Here is a 24,868-nt window from a genome sequence, read left to right as displayed (position 1 = left end):
GTGGCGTAGTAATCTGCGCCTGTAATAGTGATCTATGAACAGAACGCCAGGACTGTCCCAGAAAACAATCGCCATCACTCCCCAGCCCAAGGAACTGACTTTGCCTTTGCTGGGGCCGAGTCTTCCTTTGCAGTCCTCTGTTTTGACTGTGGTTTTGTTTCTGGGGTGTGACCGTGTCTTCAAATTTCATCCACAGTAATTAATCGGCGCCTAAACTGCGCCAACAGAGCTTTGCAAATGTTCATCCCAACACGTGTTTGGTCCAGAGTGAGCCATCGCGGTACCAGCGCGCCATCAGCCAATATGTGGCAGACCCGTTCTTTGGATCTGCTCACGGCCTCGGCTATCTCTCCACGCTTCTCTCGCACCATTTGGTGAACTTCAGCAATGTTTTTGTTCGTGGTTGCGGTTTTGGCCGTCCCGAACGTTCATCGTCCACCAAGCTGGTGCGGCCACGTTTAAATTCAGCTGCCCAAAATGTGAGGGTGGTCCATGATGGTGCGGAGTCCCCGTACACAGCGGCCAACTCGTCTTTATTTGGCGAAGGCGTATTGTCTATCAAAAACAAATATCTAATGACCGCGCGATACACAATCACATCCATTGTCACACAATCACTCGCATCAACTACAACGACTGTCAAAGAAAAACCGCTGGTGCAAAATGGCTGAAATTTCTGTGAGTACAACGCAACGCATGCGCGATCACATTCCCCAACTTTGGTTGCCGAGTGTTGCCATCTACATGTGGAGGGTGGACACTTTTCAGACTACTCTCGTATCTCACACTTCATAAACTTAGATGGATTGTCTATAAATACAAAACAAATTGGGTTGGTGGCGAAAAGGATCAGAGCAAAAAACACCAGGACGACCTCTAGAGGCCAGAGCCCGGCTCATCGCACCGTTACATGGAGTCACTAACGCACAGCTCATGGTAGTTCAGGTTATCCTAAAAAAATAATCACAGAGAAATTTACATATATGAAATACACAAATATTTTACAGGACCATGTGACCATGATAAGCCCCGCCCCAGTGGTGGAGGAGTCAGCTGACCAGCAGATCAGCCCAGGTGGCAAGAGCGGAGGGCGAGCGGGCGGCTGGGGTGTCAATGCAGGAAAAAGAGGAGGCTCCCCCCAGACCATAGGCCTCGGCCCACTGGTCTCATCCCGTTCTGTGCCCATACTAACCCAACCAAGTTATCCTCCGGCCTCCTCCCGATTTCTGCCTGCTTTCCTCTCTGTTCTTATCGGCCCTCTCCCACCCTCCCCCCACGGGCCTCCTCAGTACCCACTATATATCATCCAGTCCATGAAATGTTCATTGGCAGTCCCCGGAGCCTCAGAAAAGTCCCAGCAATAAATCGGGTCCCCATTCCAGCGCCGTCTGAGTCACAGCGAGAGCTGCAGCCCCCAGGGAGGCAGAGATCCCCCACACCGCCAGCTTCACCAGGGTATTCTGAGAGCGGGTGGGCAGTTCCTCAGACGGAGGGGTCACCTGCTGACGTAGCACAAAGTCTGGACGCTGCTGTGCAGTGGAGATTTGCAGGGAGCGGAACGAAGCTGCAGAGATGCTGAAAGACAGAAGATAAGAAAGTCAGAGGGGCTGAGCCCCAAAACATCCTGCACTCACAAGGACACGACAGGGAGGCCCTTGTAACTTTTGAGGAGTGGTGAGGAACTCCAGGACCACGTCACTACTGGCCACCATGCTTTGGCCCACGCTCCCACTGCCCCAGCCAGAAGAACATCCCCCCCCCCCCTACCTCTTCAGCCGTTGCAGAGATGTCTGCCTCTCCAGCTCAGACGGGGGGTGTCCCTGCAACAAGCTGCGAGTACGAGAGATGAGGGTCTCATAGGGGAAATCCAAAGGGATCTTGGTCAGGAGCTGATGGACGCTGGGCATGTCACAGTCACACTGCAGGACCTCGCTCTCCCGCATCAGCACCATCTGCAGGCAGAACGGATGTGTCATGTGATCGTAATACATGGGAGACAGAGGGCGGCATCATAAATAACCCCCCCATGTACCTGAGCAGCACAATAAACAGGAGTCAGGGGGTGAGACGCCAGGAAGAAGTCGTATAACCGGAGAACTTGATGGAAGTCGCTGAGGACGTGTCCGTACCAGGTGATCAACCAGCTCAGAGCAAAGATACAGCCAACCTCCGACCTACAGGGGACAGCGCTGATCACTCACCGTCCACGGGCCATAATCTTATACCCCCCACCCCACCCCACCCCACGCACCTGAGCAGGAAGTCATGCAGCGCTGGCCGCTCACTCTGGATCAGGGGCATCAGGTAGCTCAGCACGCTGCGGGTCCGCTCCATGGTGGGGTCCATGAAATCTCTGCCAGACAGAAGAGACAACCCTGTGACATCCTGAACCTACAGAAGGCGGCGACAGCGGCGATGACATCACGTACCGGAGGTGATGAGTAGACAGGGTCTGCAGCATGGCGGTCCCCAATCGGAGGCCAGCAGTCAGCAGCAAAGTGACCGCCACATCGTGGAAGCCCTGATAATAGTGCAGCTCTGGATGTGAGCTGAGGACGTAAAGGATCATGTCTATCAGCTGCTCCTGTAACACGCAACGCTCGGCCTCCGCCATTCCTAGAACAAGTGACATGGGAAGGGATCAGCACACAGGATCCGTGTCATGGAGAGGGAGCATATACAACATCTGTGTACATAGAACATATGCCAACCAACCAGCCTGACCCTACACATCCATGACAGACCTCCACCCAACTGGCCTGACCCTACACATCCATGACAGACCTCCACCCAACTGGCCTGACCCTACACATCCATGACAGACCTCCACCCAACTGGCCTGACCCTACACATCCATGACAGACCTCCACCCAACTGGCCTGACCCTACACATCCATGACAGGCCTCCACCCAACTGGCCTGACCCTACACATCCATGACAGACCTCCACCCAACTGGCCTGACCCTACACATCCATGACAGACCTCCACCCAACTGGCCTGACCCTACACATCCATGACAGACCTCCACCCAACTGGCCTGACCCTACACATCCATGACAGGCCTCCACCCAACTGGCCTGACCCTACACATCCATGACAGACCTCCACCCAACTGGCCTGACCCTACACATCCATGACAGACCTCCACCCAACTGGCCTGACCCTACACATCCATGACAGACCTCCACCCAACTGGCCTGACCCTACACATCCATGACAGACCTCCACCCAACTGGCCTGACCCTACGCATCCATGACAGACCTCCACCCAACTGGCCTGACCTTAAACAACATTAAGTTGCAGACCTCCACCCAGCCACCTACAAGTACCTCTGGGGAACCTCTTGAATGAGCGCCTGACGTCCATCAGCACCTGGTTATAATCTCGGTGATTGGAGCGGATGGAGGGTCCTACAGACACAGGAATAATGACATGTATACAATAGAAGGTTGCGACCACTACCGACAGTTCTCCAGTCCCATCATCACTGTCACTGTGGTCCCATGATTACCTCCAGTCACTGGAGGATGACCTAGTTTAACCCCTCACCTCCTGCAGTCAGTCTGGTTATCCAGAGTTACACTATGATGGTGTTCACATGGTCAGGATTTTCCTGCAGCAGTTGTCTCATTATCAACACAAAAGAGGGTTATAAAGACAGGTAAGAACTCATATGGGGGAGGGGTACAGTGACTCTGGCCCAGCGCAGGGACTTCACCACATGTCACAGAGCATGTCCACAACATTCTCTATTTAAGTGTATAGGTGACAGTCACTGATCCCCCTCCTTGTACAGGACCCAGAGCATGCCCACAACATTCTCTATAGAAGTGTATAGGCGACAGTCACTGCTCCCCCTCCTTGTACAGGACCCAGAGCATGCCCACAACATTCTCTATAGAAGTGTATAGGCGACAGTCACTGCTCCCCCTCCTTGTACAGGACACAGAGTATGCCCACAACATCCTCTATAGAAGTGTATAGGCGACAGTCACTGCTCCCCCTCCTTGTACAGGACACAGAGTATGCCCACAACATCCTCTATAGAAGTGTATAGCCGACAGTCACTGCTCCCCCTCCTTGTACAGGACACAGAGTATGCCCACAACATTCTCTATAGAAGAGTATAGGCGACAGTCACTGCTCCCCCTCCTTGTACAGGACACAGAGCATGCCCACAACATTCTCTATAAAAGTGTATAGGTGTCACAGTCCCCTCCCTGTACATAAACATTAGTAAGTCAATCCAGCCCATCACATAGGAAAGATCTCTATGGAGACAGCAGAATCTGACCATTACTGAGCATGACCATTATTACGTGTCATCACAGCGGAGGGATCACTTGGGGACTTACCTGGTTTGGGGGCTAGACTATAAACATTGATATTGAGGAGTTTCGGCCACACCCTGCGTCGAATCTCCTGACAGAGGAGCCCGCCCTCGCTAACCGCCGCTTCCCTCAGAGTCTCCACGTCCACAGGGTCACAGGTCAGAGCTTCATGAATCTGGACAAGCTTTTGCTTACGCCAAGACAAACTCCACCCTGTAAGAAGAGAACACAAGGACTGAACACCGCCATATATATATATATATATATATATATATATATATATATATACTATATACCTACACTACCGATCAAAAGCTTCAGGTCACTTAGAAATCTCTTTATTTTTTAAAGAAAAGCCCAGTCAGTTGTTTCCATGCAGATACCAGTAAGTGACTCAGACCTCCCCTCTATACATTGTTACTGTGGTCAGTGACTCGGACCTCCCCTCTATACATTGTTACTGGGGTCAGTGACTCAGGCCTCCCCTCTATACATTGTTACTGTGGTCAGTGACTCGGACCTCCCCTCTATACATTGTTACTGGGGTCAGTGACTCGGACCTCCCCTCTATACATTGTTACTGGGGTCAGTGACTCAGACCTCCCCTCTATACATTGTTACTGGGGTCAGTGACTCAGACCTCCCCTCTATACATTGTTACTGGGGTCAGTGACTCAGACCTCCCCTCTATACATTGTTACTGGGGTCAGTGACTCAGACCTCCCCTCTATACATTGTTACTGTGGTCAGTGACTCGGACCTCCCCTCTATACATTGTTACTGGGGTCAGTGACTCGGACCTCCCCTCTATACATTGTTACTGGGGTCAGTGACTCAGACCTCCCCTCTATACATTGTTACTGGGGTCAGTGACTCGGACCTCCCCTCTATACATTGTTACTGGGGTCAGTGACTCGGACCTCCCCTCTATACATTGTTACTGGGGTCAGTGACTCAGAACTCCCCCCTATACATTGTTACTGGGGTCAGTGACTCGGACCTCCCCTCTATACATTGTTACTGGGGTCAGTGACTCAGACCTCCCCCCTATACATTGTTACTGTGGTCAGTGACTCAGAACTCCCCCCTATACATTGTTACTGGGGTCAATGACTCGGACCTCCCCTCTATACATTGTTACTGGGGTCAGTGACTCAGACCTCCCCTCTATACATTGTTACTGGGGTCAGTGACTCGGACCTCTCCTCTATACATTGTTACTGGGGTCAATGACTCAGACCTCCCCTCTATACATTGTTACTGGGGTCAGTGACTCGGACCTCCCCTCTATACATTGTTACTGGGGTCAATGACTCGGACCTCCCCTCTATACATTGTTACTGGGGTCAATGACTCAGACCTCCCCTCTATACATTGTTACTGGGGTCAGTGACTCGGACCTCTCCTCTATACATTGTTACTGGGGTCAGTGACTCAGACCTCCCCTCTATACATTGTTACTGGGGTCAGTGACTCAGACCTCCCCTCTATACATTGTTACTGGGGTCAGTGACTCAGACCTCCCCTCTATACATTGTTACTGTGGTCAGTGACTCAGACCTCCCCTCTATACATTGTTACTGGGGTCAGTGACTCAGACCTCCCCTCTATACATTGTTACTGGGGTCAGTGACTCAGACCTCCCCTCTATACATTGTTACTGGGGTCAGTGACTCGGACCTCCCCTCTATACATTGTTACTGGGGTCAGTGACTCAGACCTCCCCCCTATACATTGTTACTGTGGTCAGTGACTCAGAACTCCCCCCTATACATTGTTACTGGGGTCAATGACTCGGACCTCCCCTCTATACATTGTTACTGGGGTCAGTGACTCGGACCTCCCCTCTATACATTGTTACTGGGGTCAGTGACTCAGACCTCCCCTCTATACATTGTTACTGGGGTCAGTGACTCAGACCTCCCCTCTATACATTGTTACTGGGGTCAGTGACTCAGACCTCCCCTCTATACATTGTTACTGGGGTCAGTGACTCGGACCTCCCCTCTATACATTGTTACTGGGGTCAGTGACTCAGAACTCCCCCCTATACATTGTTACTGGGGTCAGTGACTCGGACCTCCCCTCTAAACATTGTTACTGGGGTCAATGACTCGGACCTCCCCTCTATACATTGTTACTGGGGACAGTGACTCGGACCTCTCCTCTATACATTGTTACTGGGGTCAGTGACTCGGACCTCTCCTCTATACATTGTTACTGGGGACAGTGACTCGGACCTCTCCTCTATACATTGTTACTGGGGTCAGTGACTCAGACCTCCCCTCTATACATTGTTACTGGGGTCAGTGACTCAGACCTCCCCTCTATACATTGTTACTGGGGTCAATGACTCAGACCTCCCCTCTATACATTGTTACTGGGGTCAATGACTCAGACCTCCCTTCTATACATTGTTACTGTGGTCAGTGACTCAGAACTCCCCCCTATACATTGTTACTGTGGTCAGTGACTCAGAACTCCCCCCTATACATTGTTACTGGGGTCAGTGACTCGGACCTCCCCTCTAAACATTGTTACTGGGGTCAATGACTCGGACCTCCCCTCTATACATTGTTACTGGGGTCAGTGACTCAGACCTCCCTTCTATACATTGTTACTGGGGTAAGAGACTCAGACCTCCCCTCTATACATTGTTACTGGGGTCAGTGACTCGGACCTCCCCTCTATACATTGTTACTGGGGTCAGTGACTCAGACCTCCCCTCTATACATTGTTACTGGGGTCAGTGACTCAGACCTCCCCTCTATACATTGTTACTGGGGTCAGTGACTCGGACCTCCCCTCTATACATTGTTACTGGGGTCAGTGACTCAGACCTCCCCTCTATACATTGTTACTGGGGTCAGTGACTCAGACCTCCCCTCTATACATTGTTACTGGGGTCAGTGACTCAGACCTCCCCTCTATACATTGTTACTGGGGTCAGTGACTCAGACCTCCCCCCTATACATTGTTACTGGAGTCAGTGACTCAGACCTCCCCTCTATACATTGTTACTGGGGTCAGTGACTCAGACCTCCCTTCTATACATTGTTACTGGGGTCAGTGACTCGGACCTCTCCTCTATACATTGTTACTGGGGACAGTGACTCGGACCTCTCCTCTATACATTGTTACTGGGGTCAGTGACTCAGACCTCCCCTCTATACATTGTTACTGGGGTCAGTGACTCAGACCTCCCTTCTATACATTGTTACTGGGGTCAGTGACTCAGACCTCCCCTCTATACATTGTTACTGGGGTCAGTGACTCAGACCTCTCCTCTATACATTGTTACTGGGGACAGTGACTCAGACCTCCCCTCTATACATTGTTACTGGGGTCAGTGACTCGGACCTCCCCTCTAAACATTGTTACTGGGGTCAATGACTCGGACCTCCCCTCTATACATTGTTACTGGGGTCAGTGACTCAGAACTCCCCCCTATACATTGTTACTGTGGTCAGTGACTCAGAACTCCCCCCTATACATTGTTACTGGGGTCAGTGACTCGGACCTCCCCTCTATACATTGTTACTGGGGTCAGTGACTCAGACCTCCCTTCTATACATTGTTACTGGGGTAAGAGACTCAGACCTCTCCTCTATACATTGTTACTGTGGTCAGTGACTCAGACCTCCCCTCTATACATTGTTACTGGGGTCAGAGACTCAGACCTCCCCTCTATACATTGTTACTGGGGTCAGTGACTCAGACCTCCCCTCTATACATTGTTACTGGGGTCAGTGACTCAGACCTCCCCTCTATACATTGTTACTGGGGTCAGTGACTCAGACCTCCCCTCTATACATTGTTACTGGGGTCAGTGACTCAGATCTCCCCTCTATGCATTGTTACTGGGGTCAATGACTCGGACCTCCCCTCTATACATTGTTACTGGGGTCAGTGACTCAGACCTCCCCTCTATACATTGTTACTGGAGTCAGTGACTCAGCCCTCCCCTCTATACATTGTTACTGGGGTCAGTGACTCGGACCTCCCCTCTATACATTGTTACTGGGGTCAATGACTCAGACCTCCCCCCTATACATTGTTACTGGAGTCAGTGACTCAGCCCTCCCCTCTATACATTGTTACTGGGGTCAGTGACTCAGACCTCCCCTCTATACATTGTTACTGGAGTCAGTGACTCAGCCCTCCCCTCTATACATTGTTACTGGGGTAAGTGACTCGGACCTCCCCTCTATACATTGTTACTGGGGTCAGTGACTCAGACCTCCCCTCTATACATTGTTACTGGGGTCAATGACTCAGACCTCCCCCCTATACATTGTTACTGGGGTCAGTGACTCAGACCTCCCCTCTATACATTGTTACTGGGGTCAGTGACTCGGACCTCCCCTCTATACATTGTTACTGGGGTCAGTGACTCGGACCTCCCCTCTATACATTGTTACTGGGGTCAGTGACTCAGACCTCCCCCCTATACATTGTTACTGGGGTCAGTGACTCAGACCTCCCTTCTATACATTGTTACTGTGGTCAGTGACTCAGACCTCCCCTCTATACATTGTTACTGGGGTCAGTGACTCGGACCTCCCCTCTATACATTGTTACTGGGGTCAATGACTCAGACCTCCCCTCTATACATTGTTACTGGAGTCAGTGACTCGGACCTCCCCTCTATACATTGTTACTGGGGTCAGTGACTCAGACCTCCCCTCTATACATTGTTACTGGGGTCAGTGACTCGGACCTCCCCTCTATACATTGTTACTGGGGTCAGTGACTCAGACCTCCCCTCTATACATTGTTACTGGGGTCAGTGACTCAGACCTCCCCTCTATACATTGTTACTGGGGTAAGTGACTCGGACCTCCCCTCTATACATTGTTACTGGGGTCAGTGACTCAGACCTCCCCTCTATACATTGTTACTGGGGTCAGTGACTCAGACCTCCCCTCTATACATTGTTACTGGGGTCAGTGACTCGGACCTCCCCTCTATACATTGTTACTGGGGTCAGTGACTCGGACCTCCCCTCTATACATTGTTACTGGGGTCAGTGACTCAGACCTCCCCTCTATACATTGTTACTGGGGTCAGTGACTCAGACCTCCCCTCTATACATTGTTACTGGGGTCAGTGACTCGGACCTCCCCTCTATACATTGTTACTGGGGTCAGTGACTCGGACCTCCCCTCTATACATTGTTACTGGGGTCAGTGACTCAGACCTCCCCTCTATACATTGTTACTGGGGTCAGTGACTCGGACCTCTCCTCTATACATTGTTACTGGGGTCAATGACTCGGACCTCCCCTCTATACATTGTTACTGGGGTAAGTGACTCGGACCTCCCCTCTATACATTGTTACTGGGGTCAGTGACTCGGACCTCTCCTCTATACATTGTTACTGGGGTCAGTGACTCAGACCTCCCCTCTATACATTGTTACTGGGGTCAGTGACTCGGACCTCTCCTCTATACATTGTTACTGGGGTCAATGACTCGGACCTCCCCTCTATACATTGTTACTGGGGTAAGTGACTCGGACCTCCCCTCTATACATTGTTACTGGGGTCAGTGACTCGGACCTCTCCTCTATACATTGTTACTGGGGTCAGTGACTCAGACCTCCCCTCTATACATTGTTACTGGGGTCAGTGACTCGGACCTCCCCTCTATACATTGTTACTGGGGTCAGTGACTCGGACCTCCCCTCTATACATTGTTACTGGGGTCAGTGACTCAGACCTCCCCTCTATACATTGTTACTGGGGTCAGTGACTCGGACCTCTCCTCTATACATTGTTACTGGGGTCAGTGACTCGGACCTCCCCTCTATACATTGTTACTGGGGTCAGTGACTCGGACCTCCCCTCTATACATTGTTACTGGGGTCAGTGACTCGGACCTCCCCTCTATACATTGTTACTGGGGTCAGTGACTCGGACCTCCCCTCTATACATTGTTACTGGGGTTCTCCGGTATAGCTGTATATATATATACCCGCAGTGCCGCCGCCGCCTCTCCGCCGCCGCTTTCCTCTCCCGGCTCCCGTCATTCTGCACCATCTGGCATCAATTACTCTACGCCAACAACTTCCGCCAGAACCTCTCAGCCAATCCGCGACTGTTACGTCAGGTAAGCTCCACCCCCTAATAGTCGTCGCTCCGCACATGGATGTAGTGACGTCAGGACTACAAATCCCGGCATGCACCGCAATGTATTTGAAATCTTGCGATGGATGATTGGCTTGTTCGGCCTAAGTGGGCGTGTCGACATAGTGAGGCGTGTCTGTATCTTGGAAAGGAAAGCGGGAAGTTGTTAGTGGGCGTGGACAATGGCACAGTGGGCGTGGCCTAAAGTTAGTGTTACTTCCCCGGATCGATGAAAACTTTGGCCGAGGAGGGGGAGGGACTTTCATGGAACCTGCTAATTATGATTGGTCAAGGGGCGTAAACTTAGGAGTGTTCTCGCCTGTGATTGGAGAAGTGACTCATTGGGCGGGGACAGTGTGTCTCCGGAGCTGACGGAGCTGAGTGACCCGCGGCCAGAAGTGACCGGAGGAGATGGCGGAGAGCGGGGGAGGCAGCGGCGGGGCGACCAGGAGGAAGAGGCCGGTACAGAGGCTGCACAGTGTGAACCACAGCCCGGAAGAACCGGAGAGCAAGACAGTGCGGGGAGAGGCGGACCTACGGTACTGAGACACCCGGGAGACGCCCCCAGAGCGAGGGGCCCCTACCAGAGACACACCCCTAGAGCCCAGGGGCCCCTACCAGAGAGACACCCGAGAGCCAGCGGCCCCTACCATAGAGACACTCCTAGAGCCCAGGGTCCCCTACCAGAGAGACACTCCTAGAGCGAGGGGCCCCTACCAGAGACACCCGAGAGCCAGGGGCCCCTACCATAGAGACACTCCTAGAGCCCAGGGGCCCCTACCAGAGACACCCGAGAGCCAGGGGCCCCTACCATAGAGACACTCCTAGAGCCCAGGGTCCCCTACCAGAGAGACACTGCTAGAGCGAGGGGCCCCTACCAGAGAGACACTCCTAGAGCCCAGGGGCCCCTACCAGAGACACACCCCCAGAGCAAGGGGCCCCTACCAGAGACACACCCCCAGAGCAAGGGGCCCCTACCAGAGAGACACCCCTAGAGCCGAGAGACCCCTACCAGAGAGACACCCGAGAGCCAGTGGCCCCTACCAGACAGACACCCCCAGAGCAAGGGGCCCCTACCAGACAGACACCCCCAGAGCAAGGGGCCCCTACCAGACAGACACCCCCAGAGCAAGGGGCCCCTACCAGAGACACACCCCCAGAGCGAGCGGCCCCTACCAGAGACACCCGAGAGCCAGGGGCCCCTACCAGAGAGACACTCCTAGAGCCCAGGGGCCCCTACCAGAGACACACCCCCAGAGCAAGGGGCCCCTACCAGAGACACACCCCCAGAGCAAGGGGCCCCTACCAGAGAGACACCCCTAGAGCCGAGAGACCCCTACCAGAGAGACACCCGAGAGCCAGTGGCCCCTACCAGACAGACACCCCCAGAGCAAGGGGCCCCTACCAGACAGACACCCCCAGAGCAAGGGGCCCCTACCAGAGACACCCCCCCCCAGAGCGAGGGGCCCTTACCAGAGACACACCCCCAGAGCGAGCGGCCCCTACCAGAGAGACACTCCTAGAGCCCAGGGGCCCCTACCAGAGACACACCCCCAGAGCGAGCGGCCCCTACCAGAGAGACACTCCTAGAGCCCAGGGGCCCCTACCAGAGACACACCCCCAGAGCAAGGGGCCCCTACCAGAGACACACCCCTAGAGCCGAGAGACCCCTACCAGAGAGACACCCGAGAGCCAGGGGCCCCTACCAGATAGACACCCCCAGAGCAAGGGGCCCCTACCAGAGACACACCCCCAGAGCAAGGGGCCCCTACCAGAGACACACCCCCAGAGCAAGGGGCCCCTACCAGAGACACACCCCCAGAGCAAGGGGCCCCTACCAGAGACACACCCCCAGAGCAAGGGGCCCCTACCAGAGACACACCCCCAGAGCAAGGGGCCCCTACCAGAGACACACCCCCAGAGCAAGGGGCCCCTACCAGAGACACACCCCCAGAGCGAGGGGCCCTTACCAGAGAGACACTCCTAGAGCCCAGGGGCCCCAACCAGAGACACACCCCCAGAGCGAGCGGCCCCTACCAGAGAGACACTCCTAGAGCCCAGGGGCCCCTACCAGAGACACACCCCCAGAGCAAGGGGCCCCTACCAGAGACACACCCCTAGAGCCGAGAGACCCCTACCAGAGAGACACCCGAGAGCCAGGGGCCCCTACCAGAGACACACCCCCAGAGCAAGGGGCCCCTACCAGAGACACACCCCCAGAGCAAGGGGCCCCTACCAGAGACACACCCCCAGAGCAAGGGGCCCCTACCAGAGACACACCCCCAGAGCGAGCGGCCCCTACCAGAGAGACACCCCTAGAGCCCAGGGGCCCCTACCAGAGAGACACCCCCAGACAAGGGGCCCCTACCAGAGACACACCCCTAGAGCAAGGGGCCCCTACCAGAGAGACACTCCTAGAGCCCAGGGGCCCCTACCAGAGACACACCCCCAGAGCCAGGGGCCCCTACCAGAGAGACACCCCCAGAGTGAGAGGCCCTTACCAGAGAGACACCCGAGAGCCAGGGGCCCCTACCAGAGAGACACCCCCAGAGCCAGGGGCCCCTACCAGAGAGACACCCCCAGAGCCAGGGGCCCCTACCAGAGAGACACCCCCAGAGCCAGGGGCCCCTACCAGAGAGACACCCCCAGAGCGAGGGGCCCTTACCAGAGAGACACCCGAGAGCCAGGGGCCCCTACCAGAGAGACACCCCCAGAGCCAGGGGCCCCTACCAGAGAGACACCCCCAGAGCCAGGGGCCCCTACCAGAGAGACACCCCCAGAGCCAGGGGCCCCTACCAGAGAGACACCCCCAGAGCCAGGGGCCCCTACCAGAGAGACACCCCCAGAGTGAGGGGCCCTTACCAGAGAGACACCCGAGAGCCAGGGGCCCCTACCAGAGAGACACCCCCAGAGCCAGGGGCCCCTACCAGAGAGACACCCCCAGAGCCAGGGGCCCCTACCAGAGAGACACCCCCAGAGTGAGGGGCCCTTACCAGAGAGACACCCGAGAGCCAGGGGCCCCTACCAGAGAGACACCCCTAGAGCGAGGGGCCCCTACCAGAGAGACACCCCTAGAGCCCGGGGCCCCTACCAGAGAGACACCCCAAGAGCGAGGGGCCCCTACCAGAGACACACCCCTAGAGCCGAGGGACCCCTATCAGAGAGACACCCCCAGAGCCAGGGGCCCCCACCAGAGAGACACCCCCAGAGCCAGGGGCCCCTACCAGAGAGACACCCCCAGAGCCAGGGGCCCCTACCAGAGAGACACCCCCAGAGCCAGGGGCCCCTACCAAAGAGACACTCCCAGAGTGAGGGGCCCCCACCAGAGAGACGCCCCCAAAGCCGATGGACCCCTACCAGGGAGACACCCCCAGAGCGAGGGGCCCCTACCAGAGAGACACCCCCAGAGCGAGGGGCCCCTACCAGAGAGACACCCCCAGAGCGAGGGGCCCCTACCAGAGAGACACCCCCAGAGCGAGGGGCCCCTACCAGAGAGACACCCCCAGAGCGAGGGGCCCCTACCAGAGAGACACCCCCAGAGCGAGGGGCCCCTACCAGAGAGACACCCCCAGAGCGAGGGGCCCCTACCAGGGAGACACCCCCAGAGCAGCAGGATGTATGTTCATCAAAAGGTTTCCTTTTTCTTTCATTGACTCCCCCTCAACACAATGTATCACTCCCATCATCCCTGACCCCAGGAGCTGACACTCTAATCTCTATATCACACACAATGTATCACTCCCATCATCCCTGACCCCAGGAGCTGACACTCTAATCTCTATATCACACACAATGTATCACTCCCATCATCCTACTTACTTTCCCCACAGATGTCACAAGCTGCAGGAGTCTCTTCTCAGCTCAGCCAGCGGATACAGCAATTACCGGGGGGTCCTGAACTGGTGTGTGATCATGCTGGTGAGTCCTTACTGGGGGTTTCTGCAATACACAAGACACAACCTGGGGGCGGGCACAGAGTGGGTGGTTTGGAGGTACGTGCGTCTTTGGGGTCTCGTCGTTCTTGTTTTGGGCATGTGGGTATGGGGGGGTGTTTTGGGGTATAACAGTCCGTGGAGTCTCATCTCCCTCTTCGTTGGTGACTGCTATATGGGGGGGGGGGGGTGGGGTGGGGCGGGTGTATTGGGATAAATATAACAGTCCGTGGAGTCTCATCTTCCTCTGGTTTGGTGACAGCTGGACACGTATTGGGCAGCGATCTCCACAGTGGCCTCTTCTTCTCCCAGTAGGATGTAGAGTTTCCTCTTCTCCCAGTCTGGGATGTGGGCAGAGAGTCTTTGGTAGTAGACGGCCCTCACAGCTGAGTATTTGGTGCAGTGTAGCAGGAAGTGGGTCTGGTCTTCTAGGGCCCCCTGGTCACAGTGCTGGCACAGTCTCTTCTCCCGTGGCTTGTACGTCTGTCTGTATCGCCCCGTCTCTATCTCTAGGTTGTGGGCGCTCAGTCTGTATCGGCTCAGGGTCTGTCTGTGCTTGGGGTGGCGTATTCTCTCCAGGTAGGTGGCCATGGTGTAGTCCCTTTGTAGGGATTGGTACACATTGGTGAGTTTCTTGGAGTTATTTATTTAGTTTCTCCATTCTTCAATGTACCGCTCTCTGTTTGCCTCTGTGGTCGCCTTTATTTCGGCCTTGGTTATCATCTGTTGGTGTTTTTGGTTTGGTGGTTGGCTGTTGTTTGGTTGTTGAATGTCTGGTTTGCTCGGGTGGCTTAGCCAGACTTGGTGGTGGTAGGAGTCGGGCTTGCTCTCCTGGATGTGTGCCTGGAAAGCTAGCGCCCTCTTCTGTATGGTGAGCCATAGGGGGAGTCTGCCTAGCTCTGCCCTGCAGGCCATGTTGGTGGTGTTGCGATGGACATGGAGCAGGTATTTGCAGAACTCCAGGTGGAAGTTCTCTGTTGGGCTGGAATCCCACCTTGACTGGTCTGGGTAGGTGGCTGGACCCCAAACCTCACTGCCATAGAGAAGGATCGGGGAGATGACTGCGTCAAATATCTTCAGCCAGACCCTCACCGGTGGTTTGAGGTGGTACAGTTGTCTTCTGATGGCGTAGAAGGTTCTGCAGGCTTTTGCTTTCAGGGTTTCTATTGCTGCTTTGAAGCTTCCTGATTGGCTGAGCTCCAGCCCCAGGTAGGTGTAGCTGTTGGTTTTCTCCAGTGTGGAGCCGTTCAGTGTGAATTGTGAGGTGGTGGAGGCTTTATTGTGGCCCTTCTTCTGGAATACCATGACTTTGGTCTTCTTCTGGTTGATGGGTAGGGCCCATGTGGTGCTGAATTTTTCCAGCACTGACAGGCTTTCTTGGAGGTCTTTCTCGGTGGGGGCCAGGAGTAGGAGGTCATCGGCATACAGCAGGAACTTCACCTCTCGATTGTTCAGGGTGAGGCCTGGGGTTGGTGAGGCCTCCAGGGCTGTAGCCAGTTCATTGATGTAGATGTTGAAGAGCGTTGGGCTCAGGCTACAGCCTTGTCTGACCCCTCGGGCCTGTTGGAAGTATGCTGTCCTTTTCCCATTCACCTTCACACTGCACTGGTTTCCGGTGTAGGAGCTCTTGATGACGTTGTACGTTCTTCCTCCTATTCCACTCTCTAGGAGTTTTAGGAGTAGGCCTGGGTGCCATACTGAATCAAACGCCTTCTTAAAGTCTACGAAGCAGGCGAATATCTTGCCTCTTCTGGTGTTGTGGACGTGCGTCTTGATGAGGCTGTGCAGGGTGTAGATATGGTCTGTGGTGCGGTGGTTTGGCATGAACCCTGCTTGGCTCTTGCTGAGGACCCCATGTTGTGTGAGGAAGGTGAGGATTCTGTTATTGATGATGCTGTTGAACAGTTTCCCCAGCGTGCTGCTGACGCAGATCCCTCTGTAGTTGTTGGGGTCATATTGGTCCCCATTCTTGTAGATGGGGGTTATGAGCCCTTTGTTCCAGTCTTCGGGGAAGTGTCCAGCATTGAGCACGAGGGTGAATAGCTTTGCCAGTGCCGCGTGTATTGCTGGAGGGCTGTATTTGATCATCTCTGGTAGGATGCCGTCAGGGCCACTGGCCTTTTTGCCTTTCAGCAGGGCAATTCTTTCCTGTATATCTTTTATGGTGATTGGTGAGTCCAGAGGGTTCTGGAAGTCTTTGATGACTTTCTCCATGTCCCTCAGTTTGGTGATTATCTGTTGCTGTTCTGGAGTTAGTTCTTCTTCTGGGATGTTTTTGTAGAGACCTCTGAAGTAGTTGAGCCAGATATTGCCATTTTGGATGTGGAGAGAGTTTTTCTTGGGCTTTGTGCCCATGTGGTGCCAGGTCTCCCAGAATGAGCTGTCCTGGAGGGAGTCCTCTAGTTGCTCGATTTTGTGTTTAATCACTAGAGGAGAGGACCGGGGGTCTACGTATCATCACTGGGGGGGGGGGGGTCTCTATATGACAATTTGGGGTGGGGTGAGTCTTTCGTCCTTCCCTTACGTGAAGGGGTCTGGTCAGGTAATTTTGTTTCCACCTCCGTTCACACTGTGCAGATTTTCTGTAACTTACTCCAGATTAGATCCTGTAGATGTGTTGGTGTCTCCTGACCCTGAAGGTCTCCTGATAACCACAGGGAGGGGCTCCTATCAGTGCCGAGGGTCAGAGTCCGCACTTATCAGCTCAGTCACATGATCGGCTGGTGGGGGGGGGGGGGGAGGTCAGAGGAGGGTAATAAAGGGAGATTTATATCAGGAGGTCAGGACTGGGGCCGGGGAATGGTGCTGGGATGTCAGGACCAATTTATCTGCCATAAAATTAATGAATCTCATCAGTAAATCTCCTCCCGTTCTGTGTATACAGCTTCTCTGCAGAGCCACATGTCGCCATGGTTACAGACTACCTGTAGTCATGTCAAGTGTCTTGTCCTTCTCCATGTTCTGTCACCGTCTCTATGTGACTTCTGGAAGGAGGGGGTGAATACTGTCATAGTCATGTGACATGGGGTGTCCCTCACACCATTCTCTTCTTATCTTTCAGGTTTTAGGGAACGCTCGCCTCTTCCTGGAGAACATCATTAAGTAAGTGCAGAAGAGCAATATAGATATATATATATACTGTGTGGGGGGGCACTGAGGGGTATTATATATATGTGGGGGGGCACTGAGGGGTATTATATATATACTGTGTGGGGGGGCACTGAGGGGTATTATATATATGTGGGGGGGCACTGAGGGGTATTATATATATACTGTGTGGGGGGGCACTGAGGGGTATTATATATATACTGTGTGGGGGAGCACTGAGGGGTATTATATATATATGTACTGTGTGGGGGGGCACTGAGGGGTATTATATATATACTGTGTGGGGGGGCACTGAGGGGTATTATATATATACTGTGTGGGGGGGCACTGAGGGGTTATATATATATATATGTGGGGGGGCACTGAGGGGTATTATATATATATATACTGTGTGGGGGGGCACTGAGGGGTATTATATATATATATATATATGTGGGGGGGCACTGAGGGGTATTATATATATATATATATATATATATATATATATATATATATATATATATATACTGTGTGGGGGGGCACTGAGGGGTTATATATATATATGTGGGGGGGCACTGAGGGGTATTATATATATATATATATAATATATATATATACATACACTGTATGGGGGGGCACTGAGGGGTATTATATATACTGTGTATATACTCTCACTGGTCACCTTCCGGTATTACCGCCCCTACCTCTTCGGTCTTGCAGGTATGGGATATTGGTGGACCCCATACAGGTGGTGTCACTGTTCCTTAAGGACCCCTACAGCTGGCCGTCTCTCTGCCTGGTGCTTGGTGAGTTCATACATGCTGATGGTTTCCCTCCTGCTGCCAGTTCCCCCTCACTCCTGATCTGACTGTTTCCTTCTCCCGCAGCATCCAACGTCTTCATATTGGGGTCCCTGCACTTGGAGCGGCGCCTGGCATCAGTAAGTGCCGTGTAATGGGTGGTGGTCTCCGGATCAGTCAGACTTGGGGGGGCAGTAGGACTTGGAGCTGACTAGTCTGTGTGTCCCCCACAGGGAAGCTTTCCGGAGCGTGCGGGGCTGTTCCTGTACTCCCTCATCCTCTCTGCCATCCTGTGCGTCCCTGTGCTGGTCGTCTTCACTGTGCCCTCCATAACCCCAGGTAATGATGCCAGAAAGAAGGGGTAGAAGTATATGGGGGGCTGATCCCTGGTGGGCTGTGTATCGTGTTGGATGGTTTGGTTATGCATGTGGACCATATTTGGGGGGGATATGGTCATTCCTGGTGGACTGTGTATGTAGAGAACATATTCCTGGTAGGCCATGTATGGGGGGGGGGGGTGTATTCCTGGTAGGCCATGTATGGGGGGGGGGGGTGTATTCCTGGTGGGCCATGTATGGGGGGGGGGTGTATTCCTGGTGGGCCATGTATGCGGGGGGTGTATTCCTGGTGGGCCATGTATGGGGGGGGGTGTATTCCTGGTGGGCCGTGTTTGAGGGTAAGGTAGACTCCGCTTCTGTATCCGTTGGCTGGCAGTTTACCCCACATGTATTTCCATTTTCTCCCTGCAGTGGGCGCCGTCTTCTCTCTCACCGTTTACACCATCCTCTTTCTCAAGCTGTTCTCCTATAAGGACGTGAACTTATGGTGCCGGGAGCGGAGGCGAGCGCAGGTCCGGGCCCTCAGCCGCACTCAGTCTGGTGAGAACCTACTGACTCTGACCATACTGTCCTCCGTGACCTGTGACCCCGGGGTCCGGCCTGTGTCTTCTATAAGGTCTATATGTGCCCCATGTGACCCCGGAGTCTGGCCTGTGTCTTCCATAAGGTCTATATCTGCCTCATGTGACCCCGGGGTCCGGCCTGTGTCTTCTATAAGGTCTATATGTGCCCCATGTGACTCTGGGGTCCGGCCTGTGTCTTCTATAAGGTCTATATGTGACTCTGGGGTCCGGCCTGTGTCTTCTATAAGGTCTATATGTGCCCCATGTGACTCTGGGGTCCGGCCTGTGTCTTCTATAAGGTCTATATGTGCCCCATGTGACTCTGGGGTCCGGCCTGTGTCTTCTATAAGGTCTATATGTGCCCCACGTGACTCTGGGGTCCGGCCTGTGTCTTCTATAAGGTCTATATGTGCCCCACGTGACCCTGGGGTCCGGCCTGTGTCTTCTATAAGGTCTATGTGCCTCACCACCCTTACATGGTGACTCTTATACATTTGTCTTTCAGCCCCTCTAATGAAGAAAGCCAATGGGGATGTTGGGAAGCCGGAGGTGACGTATCCGGGGAATCTGAGGCACAGAGGTGGGTGATACTCGCTGCCCCCTGTACAGTCCGTGCAGTGCGCCCAGAACTGACCCGACATCTCTTCATCCCTCAGATATGTATTACTTCATACTCGCCCCTACTCTCTGCTACGAGCTGAACTTTCCGCGTTCTGCCAGAATTCGCAAGAGGTTCCTGCTCAGACGACTGTTTGAGATGGTAAAAGGGAATTAAACTGTATTTACACTGCTGCCCATTGCACCCGCCTGCCCCATTGCCCCCGCCACTGCACCTGCCTGTCCCCCATTGCACCCGCCTGCCACTGCACCTGTCCCCATTGCACCCGCCTGCCACTGCACCTGCCTGTCCCCCATCGCACCCGCCTGCCACTGCACCTGTCCCCCATCGCACCCGCCTGCCACTGCACCTGTCCCCCATCGCACCCGCCTGCCACTGCACCTGTCCCCCATCGCACCCGCCTGCCACTGCACCTGTCCCCCATCGCACCCGCCTGCCACTGCACCTGTCCCCCATCGCACCCGCCTGCCACTGCACCTGTCCCCCATCGCACCCGCCTGCCACTGCACCTGTCCCCCATCGCACCCGCCTGCCACTGCACCTGTCCCCCATCGCACCCGCCTGCCACTGCACCTGTCCCCCATCGCACCCGCCTGCCACTGCACCTGTCCCCCATCGCACCCGCCTGCCACTGCACCTGTCCCCCATCGCACCCGCCTGCCACTGCACCTGTCCCCCATCGCACCCGCCTGCCACTGCACCTGTCCCCCATCGCACCCGCCTGCCACTGCACCTGTCCCCCATCGCACCCGCCTGCCACTGCACCTGTCCCCCATCGCACCCGCCTGCCACTGCACCTGTCCCCCATCGCACCCGCCTGCCACTGCACCTGTCCCCCATCGCACCCGCCTGCCACTGCACCTGTCCCCCATCGCACCCGCCTGCCACTGCACCTGTCCCCCATCGCACCCGCCTGCCACTGCACCTGTCCCCCATCGCACCCGCCTGCCACTGCACCTGTCCCCCATCGCACCCGCCTGCCACTGCACCTGTCCCCCATCGCACCTGCCTGTCCCCCATCACACCCACCTGTCACTGCACCTGTCCCCCATTGCACCTATCTGCCACTGCACCTGTCCCCCATTGCACCCGCCTGCCACTGCACCTGTCCCCCATCGCACCCGCCTGCCACTGCACCTGTCCCCCATTGCACCCGCCTGCCACTGCACCTGTCCCCATCGCACCCGCCTGCCACTGCACCTGTCCCCCATTGCACCCACCTGTCACTGCACCTGCCTGTCCCCCATCGCACCCACCTGCCACTGCACCTGCCTGCCACTGCACCTGTCCCTATCACACCTACCTGCCCACTGCACCTGCCCCATCGCACCCGCCTGCCACTCCACTGGTTCCCCATTGTACCCGCCTGCCACTGCACCTGCCCCCCATCGCACCTACCTGCCACTGCACCTACCCCCCATTGCACCTGTCTCCCATCGCACCTACCTGCCACTGCACCTGTCCCCATCGCACCCGCCTGTCTCCTGTCACTGCAGCCTGTCTGCGCCACCCGTCCCGTCTTTGGACCCTTTCTGACGACTCTTCTCCTCCCTCCAGCTGTTCATCATGCAGCTCCTGGTCGGTCTGATCCAGCAGGTGAGTTGATCCCAATTCTTCTCACGGTGGGCTTCTGGGTTACTCCTCTATTTGATGGTGGAGGTCTCCGTCTCTTGTGTGGGTAACTGCTGGGCCATCTCTTGTGAGGGAATCGGTGGGATTGATAGTCAGGGCTAGTATATCCCTGTAGTAGAGCCGTGTTGTATGGCTGAGGGTTTGCATTATGGCTCATTCCCTTGTATTGCCTTTCAGTGGATGGTCCCAGCAATCCAGAATTCCATGAAACCGTTTCGGGTGAGTTGAAGACGTTTCTTGGCCCATTATATATTAGGACATCTTTACCTCTCGACTACGGCGTCTCTTCCACGCCCTGAACCTCTGTAGTCTCAGCTGTCTCCTCCTATCGCTGTAATATAGATGATGAGTGATGTCCTCCAACCATTGTGTCTTCTCTGGTCTTCTCTTCTCCAGGACATGGATTACTCGAGGATGATGGAGCGGCTCCTGAAGTTGGCGGTGAGTGTCCTCATCCCCACTGCCTTTGTCTTCTCCTGTCCTCCAGGTTTATGGACCACACCATTTTTTTCAGGTTCCCAACCACCTCATCTGGCTGATCTTCTTCTACTGGTTCTTCCATTCTTCCATGAACTTTGTGGCTGAGTTGATGCGTTTTGGTGACCGGGAGTTTTACAGGGACTGGTGGTGAGTGATAATGGAGTGAAGTTCTCGTCATCTACCAGTCTACATGACCTCTGATAATCGAGTATTACTCTTATTCTGCAGGAATTCTGAAACTGTGACCTACTTCTGGCAGAACTGGAACATCCCCGTACACAAGTGGTGCATCAGGTAGGATGAGGGGTGGAGTATAACTAGCAAGATGGCGGAAAGTTACATCGTAGTATAGAGCTGTAGTAATGGAGAAGCTGTCAGTGGATAGAGCGGTAGGGATAGGTGAGAGTATGGTGGGGTGGTCATTGGATAAAGCGGTAGGGATAGGTGAGAGTATGGTGGGGTGGTCAGTGGATAGAGCGGTAGGAATAGGTGAGAGTATGGTGGGGCGGTCAGTGGATAGAGCGGTAGGGATAGGTGAGAGTATGGTGGGGCGGTCAGTGGATAGAGCGGTAGGGATAGGTGAGAGTATGGTGGGCCGATCATTGGATAGAGCGGTAGGGATAGGTGAGAGTATGGTGGGGCGGTCAGTGGATAGAGCGGTAGGGATAGGTGAGAGTATGGTGGGGCGGTCAGTGGATAGAGCGGTAGGGATAGGTGAGAGTATGGTGGGGCGGTCAGTGGATAGAGCGGTAGGGATAGGTGAGAGTATGGTGGGGCGGTCAGTGGATAGAGCGGTAGGGATAGGTGAGAGTATGGTGGGGCGGTCAGTGGATAGAGCGGTAGGGATAGGTGAGAGTATGGTGGGGCGGTCAGTGGATAGAGCGGTAGGGATAGGTGAGAGTATGGTGGGGCGGTCAGTGGATAGAGCGGTAGGGATAGGTGAGAGTATGGTGGGGCGGGGATGCATTATGGTAATGGACTTTTAGCACAGCTGGACCACTGCCTGTCTGAATTGAGCTCACTTCATGATTGTTGATGATCATGATGATGATGTAAGTTCCAGAACATCTGCAGCGGTCTGAACTCTCATGGAGCAATGCTTTCTATTCAGCCATACCTGTACCATGGCCGTACTTGGATCTGCCTATTTCTATCTTTCAGACACTTCTACAAGCCGATGATGAGACGCGGCGTCCCCAAGTGGGCGGCACAGACGGCGGTCTTTTTTGCCTCGGCTTTCTTCCATGAGGTTAGAATCTAATGATATCATGAAGCAATGTGTTGCAGGCCGGAGTCCATGGGCTGGTAGTCAGCAGTCCTGCTCGAGGGTCTGAGGACCCCAATGCTGTAGTGACAGGTGGGTCTTCTCCTGGCCAAGCTCTAATGCAGATCTGGTCTTTGTTCTCCTCAGTACCTGGTCAGTGTCCCCCTGAAGATGTTCCGTCTGTGGGCGTTTATGGGGATGATGTCACAGGTTAGTAGAATTCTTCACAACCTCTCCTCTACTTTTGGTCTGTTGATCTGATCTCATGTTCTCCTCTGTAGATCCCTCTGGCCTGGTTTGTAAGTCGGTTTCTACGAGGAAACTACGGCAACGCGGCGGTGTGGATCTCCCTCATCATTGGGCAGCCCATTGCGGTGCTTATGTATGTGCATGATTACTACATACTGAACCACGGGATGGGGTCGTGAACCTCCTGAGTGCCCCACAGAGATGACTGAGCCACAACTTGTGACTGGAGGAGCCGGCTCTGGATGATGCCTTCATGAAGTTCTTCTTCCCATTTTCTCGATCTTTATGGATTTAGGGTTGTAATGGGGCTTCACGAAGGACAGACGCCCCCTCCTCCAACACATTACTCTTCCCACAATGCCTTCTGTTCCTGATCATTCTGCCCCCAGAGCCTCGGCTTCGTCCGTCCGCCTACAGTAACCTTACATCCTACATTTCTGTCTGCTGCTGCTCAGAGAAAATCCGTCCAAGTCATTGACACTTTTCTGTCCCTCACTCCCACCCGTCCTAAGTATTTGGTACATCCGTCCTGGTGACTAAGAACTATCCTTGTCCTCTTGTCATCCATTTGCACTCCTCTGATGATCAATGCACTAAATGGTACAATCCACTCTACTGCTCGATAAACGGTTGGTACTGGCCACTCCGACTCCATGTTCTCAGGTTGCGTTAGGAGTCTGTTCGCACAGCGCTGCAGTCAGGTTTTTTTTTTTTGCACATCTGTTTAGAGTTGTCACCTCTGCTACACTTTGGGTTGGTGACGGGTGGCTGCTCCTGATGGTTGACCCCTTCTGATCATCCATGAACCCATCACCCTTGGTACATTGCTCCTACAGTTGATGTCCAGTGTCTCACCTCTGTAGGGTTAGTGCTGTGTATGGGGATTCTCCCATGGGCCTTGTCCTGTTTGTAGAGGTGACCTCCCTGGTGTGGCCAGAGCGCCGCCCTGACTTTTTTTTGTAATGGTATGTTCTGGTGGATGAACGCTTCCTCTCGCTTTGGGTGTTGATCTCCAATTTTTTCACATTTGAGTGAAACGAGTTTTGAAAATGCTGAAATTAAAGTTATTTGTTTTCAAGTGTCGGTGAAAATTCATTTATTCCTCGGCAAATGTCAGACTGTCCTCTTCAGGCTGATCCTGTAGTCAGAGGGAAGGAGTCAGCGTGGGGGGTGAGGAGGCGATAACAGCCGTCCCCTGTAGAGTCAGAGAATCCACGACACATACAATGCTGAATGGAGGGATTAGATGGAGGTTCTCCATGGTGTGATGTGGAGTTGGTAGCACTGCCTCCGCCCCGCTGGCCGGTCACTGCTCACATCATCCATCTTGTGTGGTCCAAGTTACAGTAACCCACCGGAAGTGGGCACCAGACTCATATGTTATGTCAGGGTGACTAAATCCATGTCATTGGCCTCGATCTGTGTGAAGGAACCCTGCACCAT

At 54.2% G+C, this 24,868-nt stretch overlaps 2 protein-coding genes across 2 annotated transcripts; one reads left to right on the top strand and one right to left on the bottom strand.

The window, feature by feature from the left end:
- Positions 1-1,118: 1,118 nt before the first annotated feature.
- Positions 1,119-10,727, bottom strand: LOC142201112 (TBC1 domain family member 20-like). Its single transcript, XM_075271940.1, has 8 exons — positions 10,679-10,727; positions 4,359-4,547; positions 3,333-3,413; positions 2,430-2,616; positions 2,252-2,353; positions 2,033-2,174; positions 1,768-1,952; positions 1,119-1,575 (listed from the first exon to the last, which is right to left on the bottom strand). The coding sequence occupies exons 1-8, from the start codon at positions 10,725-10,727 to the stop codon at positions 1,344-1,346; spliced, it is 1,167 nt and encodes a 388-aa protein (XP_075128041.1). The 3' UTR covers positions 1,119-1,343.
- An 80-nt stretch (positions 10,728-10,807) lies between these two features.
- On the top strand, positions 10,808-24,503 carry DGAT1 (diacylglycerol O-acyltransferase 1). Its single transcript, XM_075270023.1, has 17 exons — positions 10,808-11,000; positions 14,292-14,379; positions 17,455-17,495; positions 18,201-18,286; positions 18,368-18,420; positions 18,514-18,619; positions 19,030-19,158; positions 19,687-19,761; positions 19,838-19,941; positions 21,358-21,396; positions 21,610-21,651; positions 21,829-21,873; positions 21,947-22,059; positions 22,141-22,206; positions 23,074-23,161; positions 23,324-23,386; positions 23,458-24,503. Exons 1-17 carry the CDS (start codon positions 10,873-10,875, stop codon positions 23,602-23,604), a joined length of 1,413 nt encoding a protein of 470 aa, XP_075126124.1. The 5' UTR covers positions 10,808-10,872; the 3' UTR covers positions 23,605-24,503.
- The last annotated feature ends 365 nt before the right edge of the window (positions 24,504-24,868 follow it).

This window comes from Leptodactylus fuscus, chromosome 4, assembly GCF_031893055.1.
Source record: "Leptodactylus fuscus isolate aLepFus1 chromosome 4, aLepFus1.hap2, whole genome shotgun sequence".
Taxonomy (NCBI): Eukaryota; Metazoa; Chordata; class Amphibia; order Anura; family Leptodactylidae; genus Leptodactylus; species Leptodactylus fuscus.
This window is presented reverse-complemented; position numbering and strand designations above follow the sequence as displayed.